The sequence below is a fragment of the Ceratosolen solmsi genome, unplaced genomic scaffold, assembly GCF_000503995.2.
Source record: "Ceratosolen solmsi marchali unplaced genomic scaffold, CerSol_1.0 scaffold47, whole genome shotgun sequence".
Classification (NCBI taxonomy): Eukaryota; Metazoa; Arthropoda; class Insecta; order Hymenoptera; family Agaonidae; genus Ceratosolen; species Ceratosolen solmsi.
In genome coordinates this window covers 10,193,409-10,205,128 of record NW_011948419.1, presented here as the reverse complement: position 1 = coordinate 10,205,128, position 11,720 = coordinate 10,193,409, and the positions used below count along the sequence as shown (strand labels likewise).

Genomic DNA, 11,720 nt, shown 5'->3' with positions numbered 1-11,720 from the left:
AATATTTTTTATATATATTCACAATTAACTTCATAAAAAAATGCTTTCATAAAAAATAGTAATGATCCTTCGGTTTATTTTATCTTAACTATTCCATTATAGACCGATTATTTTTCCAATTAATCACTTAATTCAATATTTTGATACATTTATTTTAATATCTATGATTCTTATTTATTACTTAATCTAATGACTATTAAAATTATCACAACCATTCAAATTAAAAACATTTTTTATTATAATTTAAGTTAATTATATTGAATAAAACTCTAATGATAAATAATAAATGCAAAATTTATTTTTTCTACGCTCAGTTGATCAATAATATCTAATAATTGTAAAAGAATGATTATTTTTAAGCTTTGCATAGTTTCCATTTCGGTAGCTATTTGTTATACACCGCTATTATTATTCGTAGCGTTAATTGTTTTTTACTATAAAGTGTATTTTATGAAGAAATAAAGATGAATGCGACTGTTTTCTAAAACATATTTTATTATTTCATACCTGTTACATAGATTACTATATAAACATACTGTTTTGTATTTAAAAGACTTTCACCCGTGGTAATTATTTTATAATCAAAATATTTGTATATTCCAACTAATTTTTCTGTTTAAAAAAGTAAATAAAAATTCATAAATTATTTTAAATGCATAAGGATTCTTTTAATCCTTCAAAAATTTCTGAATGAATCGATGATGAAATATTTTCGTATTATTGCAATTATTTTACAGGAATTAATTTAATCATATTAAAATGGCTAGCAAAGGTCTTAGCAGTCATTTTATTTGTAACTAAAGCATCTTTACTTTGCAACTGAATTTCTTTTTTTTTTATGGCTTTTGCTTTTCCATAAGCAATTTTAAAATAGTTTTCTCTCTTATAAATAAATGATATTCATGTGAGAAATATCTGCCAAGTCAGAAAACTATCAGGAACTACATAAAATTCTATTTTTTATGAATAGATACTTATATACAGTTCATATAATGTATGTATGCATCCTTCCCTATTTCTAAGAAAATATTTTATTTCTGTATTTCTTAACACATAAAAAGGTTAAAAATTTATCGATATTATAAATCCACACGAACTAAACTAATACTAGTAACTAATTACTGTCCAATAATCTTTTGGTTGATTAATCCCGTACGTACCATTTTTTTTATAGATTAAGCAAATAGATTAAACAAATACATTATTCAAAATATAAATTATAATTACATATTATAAATTATATTAGTAATGTACATTTTACAGCTTTTTTATTATCATTCAAAAAATAATAAACTAATTTTTAATTCGATTATGTAACAAAATATTAAATTGTATAAATCTGTTTTTTATTTTATATAAATATTTAATTACAAATAAAATATTTAAGAAGTTTCAGAAATTTTTTTAGTAATTTTGTTTGTAATGTTTTTTTGTAAAATGAACGATGAAATTAAAATTACATTAACTAATTGCATACAAATTAATAAAAAATATTATTTAGTTTTATTACTTGAAAATAAATAATGATTGAAATATCATAAAATTCTTTTCTCCTAATATTTGTTTCCTTTCCCTTTATGGCGAACTTAATGTTTTTTGTGAAATTAAATATGCTAGTTTGAGTTGTATACGATTAATTTACTTTTGTAAATAATTTTCATCTAAATTTTTTTATATAAACAAATTTTTTAAATTGATAATAATAAATTTAATTGTTTGAATATATTTAAAATAGTATAATTTTTTATTTAAATTAATAATATTATTATTATCAAACTGTGCAACCGCGGTCATTCGCATTATTATCTTCCATTTGCTTAGTTAATTTAAAATTCAAGCTATATCTATGGATATCGGGATGATTGATTATATATATGGTGTATAAAAAAAACATCCGAAGAAATCTAAAAGAATACCGGGTTATTTTCTTTCCTTGAACAAATTAAAAATATTATTATGGAACTTAGACTATAAAAGACTGATTAAAAATATTCATCGCATTAATATTTAAATAAAATTAGTTAATACATTAAAATATGCCATTTTAATATTACTTTGATTAATAACATTATAAATATAATTTAATAAATGTGAATTTAAATGTAATCCATAAAATAATAAATAAATATTATTACACATGTATCATAACTTTCTTCGAGTAATGTAACATTTTCACGAGTTGAACATTATTTAAAACTTCATGTTAAAATTGTGCATTATTGTAAGAACCAATAAACTGAGTTTTTATTTACGCTTGCTTTTGACGAGTACCTACACTACTCTAATCAATTTGTGAAAAAAATGTTATTTAAATTATTAAATACTACTTTTCGTAAAACATTATTAATTGACAATAGAAATTTATTGAAATATAAATCATTAATAGTTTTGAAGTAAGTAAAACATAAAAGTTTCTTAATCTTGTTTCTTTCTATATTAAATTAATTACATAATATTAAAATACAAAAAAAAATTATTTGTTTTTATGATCATTTGTACATAATTTTTATTAATGATCTTTAATATTTAATTAATTATCTTATTATAATTTAAAGTATTTTTTAACAAGTTTTAATATGATAATAATATAAAATTATGTTTATTGTGTAAAAGTCGATCAGCTTCAACATGGTATCCAGATTTAGAATATATGGGACAATTTTCGAAAATATTTTTAGCTCCACCAAATGAAACGAATAAATGGAAACATTCATTTCCTAGACACAAATTTGATGATAAACTTGTAGACCACACTGGAGATTGGTATATAAATTTTGGTCCACAGCATCCATCTGCTCATGGTGTTCTACGTCTTGTTATAAGATTACAAGGTGAACAAGTAATCACTGCAACCCCTCATATCGGATTACTTCACAGAGGAACAGAAAAATTAATCGAATATAAAACATATACACAAGCTTTACCTTATTTTGATCGCCTTGACTATGTTTCAATGATGTGCAATGAACAATGTTTTTCTATGGCAATTGAAAAATTACTTAATATTGAAGTTCCATTACGTGCAAAATATATTCGTAGTGAGTATTAATAATTTATATAGTAGAATTAAATATAAACGAAATAAAATTTAGTATATAATTAAATTTATTTAGCATTATTTGCTGAGCTAACACGTATTTTAAATCATCTCTTGGGAATGGCAGCGCATGCTTTAGATATTGGTTGTATGTCACCATTTTTTTGGTTATTTGATGAAAGAGAAAAACTCATGGAATTTTATGAGCGTGTAAGTGGTGCTCGTATGCATTCGGCATATATAAGACCTGGTGGAGTTGCTTTAGACCTTCCACTTGGTATTATGGATGATATACATGAATGGGCTTCAAAATTTGGAGGAAAAATTGATGAAATTGAAGATCTTTTTTCAGAGAGTCCATCATGGTTATTACGTACAAAAAATATTGGTATTATTAGTGCAGAAGATGCTATACTTTATGGATTTAGTGGAGTAATGTTAAGAGGTAGTGGTATTAAATGGGATATTAGAAAAGCTGAACCTTATGATGCATATAGTTTAGTAGAATTTGATGTTCCTGTTGGAAGGAATGGAGACTGTTATGACAGGTAACTGTATAAGGAAAATTCGTAATCATTTTAAATATTTGAAATATTTAAAAATAATATTAATATTTTGAATGCCTATATGCTTGCATATATATGTATAGATATAATTTATTACTAAATAATGATTTATATTAATTAGGTACTTATGTCGTATTCAAGAAATGAGACAATCGCTCAGAATTATTGAACAATGTTTAAATAATATGCCAACTGGTGAGGTACGAATAGATGATGCAAAAATTGTACCACCACGTAGAAAAGATATGAAAAGTAGTATGGAAGCATTAATTCATCACTTTAAATTATTTAGCCAAGGCTTTCATGTACCACCTGGTTGTACATATACATGTATTGAAGCACCGAAGGGAGAATTTGGTGTATATTTAGTTAGTGATGGTAGTTCTAAACCGTACAGATGCAAAATTAAAGCACCTGGATTTGCTCATCTTGCTGGCATAGAAAAACTAACTGCTTATCATTTTATACCTGATCTTGTGGCTATCATTGGTACTCTTGATATTGTATTTGGTGAGATAGATCGATAAAATATTTTCTTAAGAATAATAGGCAGATTTATAGCAATTTAATACAAAGAATTATTACATATTTCTCCTGTACTTTTATTAAATACTCTTAAATAATATAATATTGCTTGGATTGTTGGTTAAAATTTTTAAATGTACTTCCAAATATAATTAAATATTTAAAATAATTTATAAAAAATTTTGATTTAAACATTAAAATTTTTAATTGATTAAAATATAAACCTATTGCTCCAATTTCACAAAATTTTATATAATTATTGCAAACATAAATAAGTCTTGAGGTTCACTGTCAATGGAATTTTCTAGAGACTATATTTCATAGACATTTATTAAATATTTAGAATTAATTTTAAAAATCTTTTATACATAAAAATAGATGAAACAAGTTTATCATTTTACAAAACATAACTAATATATAAGGATAAATCAAGCATATTAATAAAAAAAACTTTAACCCAATGCTTTCAATAATAAATTTAATAAAATATATTAATTCATAGAATAATTCACAATAAAGACAAAATTGTTACTATCTATAAAACAATGTAGTTAAATAAAAGCTAAATTACAATCTTATAGATATACAAAGCCTTTTTTATATATTTTTTTGGTTTTGTAAGATTAATATATAATATCAAGTGTTAAATAAGTTTGTATATTATTTCTTATATAAGAAAAATAAATTGAATTATGACAGGAAAAAAAGTGTGTAAGGCTTATTAAAATGTTATAGAACTTATAATAAAATCCTTAAGGTAAGATATAATAGAAAATATGACAAAATAATTAAACATGAAAAACAGAAGAAAGTAAAATCTAAAACATATATTTTAGCATCCATAATAAAAAGAAATCTATATTTATGTATTTAAACATTATAGAAATAGTTATAATTTATATTAAATATATAAATTTCAATAAATATTAATAATCAATAACTGATATTTTTATGTAAAGTAAATTGATTTAATATTATATTATTTATAATCTGAAAATGGAGTATGATTAATTTACTTATACAAACAATTTTTATAAAGTATAAATATGCAGGATTTAAAAATTATATTTAATATAATCTAAAATATTTATTAATTAATAATCTTTAAAAATAAAAATTTAATAAATTGAAATAATATGTTAATTTGTATCTTTTACACAAAAATATATTTTAATATACTTTATATATTATTTTCATTTAAATTAAAATACAAATTGTTTGATCACTCAGAGATATATGAGATGCATATATGTTATACTAATTGCAGGCTTAACATTTCTAATGTACCCAACAAAACTTTCAAAAACATTTAACTTAATAATTTTTTAATTTACACCTAATAGAAAATCATGTAAACTTATATTCTAATGAATCTTACATAATAGTATACATATGAATTTAATTTCTTTTCATAGAATATTGACAAATTTCTAGAATAATTTATATTTACATATTTAGTTTGATATAAAATGTTTTATTGATTTATCAATATGTGTTTAAAAAATAAAACAACAAATAGAAAATTTTCAGAATATAAATTTATAGTACATAAATGTATATAAATATATTTATATAAATCATTATTTTGAATTATAATTTATTTTTTAAATAATTACATTAAATGATGGATGAATTAAAATGAAGAATCTGAAAGTGGAGATTTGTACACTTGTTTGGTATCAAATGAGCAAAGCTTTCCTTCAATCAAACATTGCACTAACCAAATTGTTGACAGAATCGGAATATGCCAATTCTTTGCTTGTTCAATAACCCATAAGGGGCACTTTACATTGGCAAGTATAATTGTCACTTCCATAAAAGATTTATCTAAAATATATAAGTTATTTTTATTTTACTATTTGATTTATATTTAATATACTAATATAAAATTAAAACTAATATAAAATTACATGAAATTTCTTTAAAAACTTTTTTATAGCAGAATACAATAAAATATTTAACATTTTGTATTGATGTTTTAATGATTTATATGGTATGAAATTTTAAAATACTATTAACATTAAATTGACAGTTTGTGATTAAAAATATAAATAATATTTAAATATATAAAAAATATAGAAGAGAATTTGGTTAGAAATAAGAAAATGTAAAAAACTAAGTATTAAATTATAATTTAAAATTGATTTAAAGCTTTTTTTTACATAAAATTTTATATGTTGAATAATATATTAAATTATTTTAGAAAATTTTCAATTTAGTTGTTAATGATGAATATCATTATTTTTATATATAAATTGAATCAATATGTTATTATATTCATTAAAATCTATTTTAAAGTAATTTCAATATGTAAACCTGGATTTTCAAGAATTTGAACAGCAGCTCCAGCATTTTCACAAATTTTTTTCCAAAATTCTACAAATGTTTGTCCACATTCTAATAAAGGTATTGCAATAATAGTATGTTCTAATGGTCTATTTTTAGGTCTTTGATAAATATCAATATAAGCTTGTTTATCCAAGCTCCATCCTGCTGGAAGTTCTTCCTCTGCAGGTTCAATTGCCTTGTTCTAAAAAACAATAACGTATTATACATTTATTATATATATAAAAAAAACTTGCATATTACCTGTAAACAACTTCTAATCACCCATTGATGATTATAACTTCTAATTCCTACTGATAAACAAAGTAAACTATTCTTTGACAAATTTGGCAAATTTGTTATATGCTTTGTATGTAAATACTCCTCTGATGGAATGTCTTCAAAATGATCATAAACCTTACCACCACCAGCAGTTATTTGTGTTTGCAAGCGATATCTTAAAAATGGACGTTTTACCCATTCTTCTTCATTTTCAGTTCCTGATTCAGAGTTAGAATCATTATTTACACTTGCCACTTGATACCTTATAAGTGTTTTGAGAGAAACACAACTAAGTATAAATGTCATTCCCTTAAAAATATTTGAATTAGCCTCTGGTATAGGTCCTAGTATTTCAAGATCCTCTGAACTTTCTACTTTCTTTGGATAACGAGACTTTCCCTTCACTTTACTCAAAGGTTCTTTAATAATTTCGTTTTGTAATACATCTATTATTTCATTTTGAACTCCAAGAAATTTTGTCCATCCTTTATGATTATAAATAATCATTTTTCTATTATCATTGTCAATTTTTTGTTTCAACTATTTAAAATAATTTAAAAAATTGAAAATTCAATATTTAATACAAAGATTTAATAATTGATATAACATTATTAGGAAAAAAAAATACATACTTTATTTTGCATTCCAGATACTGATGGTTTAGATTTATTACTTCTATCAATTGAAGATTTTTGAAATTCAGTTGTATGAATGTTTAGCACAGTCGTTTTCTTAGATCTTCGTTTACTAGAAAGAACATTATCTAATGTTATGTAACTCAATTGTTGAGGAATTGTTGTTACTATACTTGTTTTGAGTATTTGTTCCCTAATTAATTGAGCTTGATCCGATGTTAAAAAGATGTTGTTAATTGTAGTATTAACTCTCTGACCTCCATCTGTTTCAATTGTATAAATCACTTTCTCACCTTTTTTTTCAATATTTATGATCAATCCTGAAGAAGCATATTTATCATCATTACTATATGTATATACAGAGGAACCAGTCTCCAAATTTTTGTTAATGGGAAGAATAAAATCTGGCAAAAGCAGTTTAGTTTTGCCATCAAAAAAGTTTACCTAAATAAATTTTTATATTTCCATGAATTTATTTTTATTACTTTCTAACGAAATGGATATTTTTAAATACCTTATATTTAGTTTTTATAATAGCGCAAACTTTTCCTGGATAATAATTATTATCAGACCATTTAGCAAATACTTCTTTTTCAAGAAATTCATTATCTAATTCTGATATTGTATTAGTTTCTATTTCCTTACTTGTTTTTATAATTTTTGAATTTTTTAATTGTTTATTAACTTTGTCATTCCTAACATTTTTTTTTGTTGGTTGTACATTTGAAATGTTGTTAACCTCAATTTCTGGAGTTGAAGAGCGAAGAATCTGATTATTTTCTGTTAAATCAGAGTTTCCATTATCACAAGATCCATTATCAGGAAAGAAAATTTCATTATTTAAAAAATTTATTATTGTTGAAATAATTATATGACTATTTTTCCATTCTTTGGTTAATTTTTCAAATGCATCCCAATTTTGTTTATCTTCTGAATTTAAACGATTAGCATTTTTTTTAAAATATTTTAGGGGCCATGGCCGATATGAAAATTGTGTTTCGTTGTTAGATTTTGTTGTTGTTAAAGGTACTGTACATGAAGCAGAACTTGAACTACTAATGCTAGAAACAAATGATAGTCTCGAAGGTTGTAAATTATGTAATTGAAAAGCACTTGTAGAAGCAGGTGAGCTATCTTTGTTATCAGAACTTGATATATCTGCTAAACATGTAGAAGTAGATGAATTAGCAATTTTTTGATGACTTATGGGAGCAGAATTTGGTTCACATATTGCATTTATTATTTGTTTCTGATAAATTTCTTTTGCATTTTTATCAATACTCAACAAGCACTTTAATTTTATATTAAAATTAATTACTTTTTCTATTTGTGAAATTTCTATGTTTTCACGATTTAATTTATTATTTCTTAAATTATCATTTTTTCTACGATCATCAATCATAGAATTATCACTATCACTTATAGTAACCACAATAGAACTTTCACTTTTGGGTAAATGAATTGGATCATTTGCAATTTGAGAATCCAGTTCTTGATTTGAATCTTCTATTAATTCAACATTATCACTATTATCTGAAACATCATTTAGAAAATCATTTTTTTTATTTTGAATATTATAATTGGACTTATGAATATCTAGTATGTCCTCTTCACGGTCCTTTATGAAATTGGTATCATTTTGAATGTTAACTCCTTTACAATTCGCATTAACTGAATCTATGTCTTTTGAACTAATTTCTTCATGCGACATATCTAAAATAATTTCCTCATTTTCATTAATTTTAATTAATTCTGTACAGTTAGGTTTTACAGCTGCTTTATAATAAGCTACTTCCATGTTCATTCTGTTTTTTACTGCATTTGGAAAAGTACAAGTGTGATCATTATTTAAAAAAATATTCTGTAAGTTGTCAATTTCGTTCTGATCTAGAATTTCATGATTTAAATTTGAAGATATTTGTGGTATATTATAATTATTCTTAATTTTCTGTATACATGTTACGTCATTTAATATACAATTACTTTTTTGTTCTGATTTATGATCTGTTTTTAAATTAGTTACAAGTAATTTAGATGTTTTTGGTTCAACTTTATTATCTATGATTATTATATCATCTTTAACTTTGGAATCAAAATTATTAATTTGTTTGCAACAAATTACTGATTCTAATTGACTATTATTATCAACAGAATCCACAATTTTACTGTCTTTAATTTGCCCAACTTCTAAAATTATGCTTTTATTCTTGATTCTATTATTAGATTTATTTTCATATCTTTCATTAGTTAATGTTCTGAAATATTTTGAAGCTCTTGCATTTGAAATCTCAATTTTTCTTTTGAAAGATTCTTTATTAAAAATATTATCGCTCTTCCTGTGCATACTCATTAAATTTTGAAATACATCATTTTGTATTAATTTTTGTTCTATATTGTTCTTATCTTTATGTTTGTCATCTATATTATTTATACTTCCATCAGTAATTGGTACAAAATATTCTTTTTGTTTTTTATTAGTACTAAAATTATCTAAAACAACTTTTTCATGATTTATATTCTGTTTTGTGTAATTCTCAATAGTACTTTTATTTAATTGTTCGTGATTATTATTGCTTAAAATCTATAAATATATTTTTTAATATTATCAAATAATTAATTAATGGAAACGAAATTCTTAAATTACCTGAGGATTATTTTCAAATATACTATTCTCAGTATTGATAGAATCAATCAAATAAAAATCTTGACTTTCTTTTACATTTATATCTAAATTTTTAATAATAATGTTTGATTTGTCATCTACAGCAACTTGAGAAACAACTTCTTTACTTAAATCAGTTAAATCCATTCTAATGAAATAAAAAGAAATACTTCCTGTAAAATTGTATAACATACAAATACTTGTATACATAAATTAATTAATAACAACGATTTAGTTATTTAGTTAAATGAGGAAGTCATAAAAATCTTAATTATTTTTTGGTTCCAAAATTTTTTTTGTTTTGATTATATAAATTTGCATCTTCTTTTAAACTACTAATCTGCAGTATATACAAGATAATTATAAATAATTGCAGAGTGCAAAATCTTGCAACATTAGGTAAAATAAAATACATTGGTTACATTGGTCTAAAATATTTTTTTTTATATATTTCTTAATTGAAATTAAATTAAACCCATATTCAAATATATTTACTTCTTTCCTAAATGTATTTTATATTTTGTATCTAAATAGAAAAGTTGAAATTTCAATTTTTAAGATAAATATAAGCAAGAAATTTATAAGCAATCTTATGCTGTACAATTATAACAGAAATAAAAACAATCGATTTTATTGTAAATGATTTTATCATAAAATAACAATCATATTTATTATAAATTTATAAACAAAAATTTTGTTTAAATTATATATTCTTTTATTACTTGTTTTAACATGTTATGGCTATAAGCAATTGTTTAATTGCAAATTAATCAGTGATTATAACGGTTCTATAAGCTTCTTGAATATTTCATTCGTTAAAGAAACATTCTTATACACTAGCAAGTCATTTGACATATTATAACTATGTATTTGTTGTTGATATACGTATTTTTATTTTTTTTTTAATTTCTGTAACTTAAATAAAAAAAGCATTATTTGAAATTAAATAATATTAAACTATTTTATCTAAATAACAATTATTAGTATATTTAATATTTTATCATATAATGAAATTTAAAATGAATTTTATTATTTATTTTATAATCAAAAAGCTATAAATAAAAAATGTAATTATAATTTATATACATTATTACTTTCTTTAACTCTTACTATTTCTAAATTCTTGGGATATATATAATTATTTTATATATACAAAATATGTGCTTTTTTATAATTAATTTTTTTATAATAGTAGATGTTATTATAATTATAAATTTAAACTTTACTGAAAACGATTGTTATGTTATTATTAAAAATGCAATGCATTGGTATATTCTTTGATAAAAATTTTTAATTATAATCAATTATGTATAAAGATATTTATTTAAAAACTTGTATTACGTTTACAGATTAACTATTAAAGGTATTGAATGAATAATTATAATTTTTAAAAATATTTAATTAATATAGATTCATAAATTTTCTGTGTTAAAAAATATGCATAATGTTAGTATAGATGTGTTTTATCATTAATTATTTTTATTTTTATGTTTAAGATTATATGTAGTTAAAATAATTAATTTATTTAGTTAACTTTAATATACAATTGCCTTAAATGTAACTTTGTGATTATGTTTCTATGCTATTACACCAGTATTTAATGTCTTATGTATAGAATTCTAATTTATTTTTATAATTGATTTAAAGAAATTATTTTTATTTTTAATACAAAAAATACTGAAATTCGT

General features: G+C 22.0%; 2 protein-coding genes across 2 annotated transcripts; one reads left to right on the top strand and one right to left on the bottom strand.

Moving 5' to 3' along the window:
- Nucleotides 1-2,363: 2,363 nt before the first annotated feature.
- ND-49 (NADH dehydrogenase (ubiquinone) 49 kDa subunit) lies at nt 2,364-4,188 on the top strand. The gene is made up of 4 exons (XM_011497720.1): nt 2,364-2,393; nt 2,614-3,038; nt 3,114-3,585; nt 3,725-4,188. The coding sequence occupies exons 2-4, from the start codon at nt 2,651-2,653 to the stop codon at nt 4,128-4,130; spliced, it is 1,266 nt and encodes a 421-aa protein (XP_011496022.1). The 5' UTR covers nt 2,364-2,393; nt 2,614-2,650; the 3' UTR covers nt 4,131-4,188.
- A 1,542-nt stretch (nt 4,189-5,730) lies between these two features.
- Nucleotides 5,731-9,327, bottom strand: LOC105360859 (tumor suppressor p53-binding protein 1). The gene is made up of 6 exons (XM_011497859.1): nt 7,885-9,327; nt 7,664-7,814; nt 7,368-7,576; nt 6,718-7,275; nt 6,445-6,658; nt 5,731-5,955 (listed from the first exon to the last, which is right to left on the bottom strand). Exons 1-6 carry the CDS (start codon nt 9,172-9,174, stop codon nt 5,762-5,764), a joined length of 2,616 nt encoding a protein of 871 aa, XP_011496161.1. The 5' UTR covers nt 9,175-9,327; the 3' UTR covers nt 5,731-5,761.
- Between the last annotated feature and the right edge of the window lie 2,393 nt (nt 9,328-11,720).

What these genes read in the sequence shown, in the direction of transcription:
- ND-49 (XM_011497720.1), top strand. Translation starts at nt 2,651, where the DNA reads ATGGGACAATTTTCGAAAATATTTTTAGCTCCACCAAATGAAACGAAT. An exon ending in ACGTGCAAAATATATTCGTA is followed by an intron (nt 3,039 to 3,113) that starts GTGAGTATTAAT and finishes AAATTTATTTAG; the next exon opens with CATTATTTGCTGAGCTAACA. An exon ending in AATGGAGACTGTTATGACAG is followed by an intron (nt 3,586 to 3,724) that starts GTAACTGTATAA and finishes TATATTAATTAG; the next exon opens with GTACTTATGTCGTATTCAAG.
- LOC105360859 (XM_011497859.1), bottom strand. Translation starts at nt 9,174, where the DNA reads ATGAACATGGAAGTAGCTTATTATAAAGCAGCTGTAAAACCTAACTGT. An exon ending in TTATAAAAACTAAATATAAG is followed by an intron (nt 7,815 to 7,884) that starts GTATTTAAAAAT and finishes AAATTTATTTAG; the next exon opens with GTAAACTTTTTTGATGGCAA. An exon ending in TCAAATTCTTGAAAATCCAG is followed by an intron (nt 5,956 to 6,444) that starts GTTTACATATTG and finishes TATATATTTTAG; the next exon opens with ATAAATCTTTTATGGAAGTG.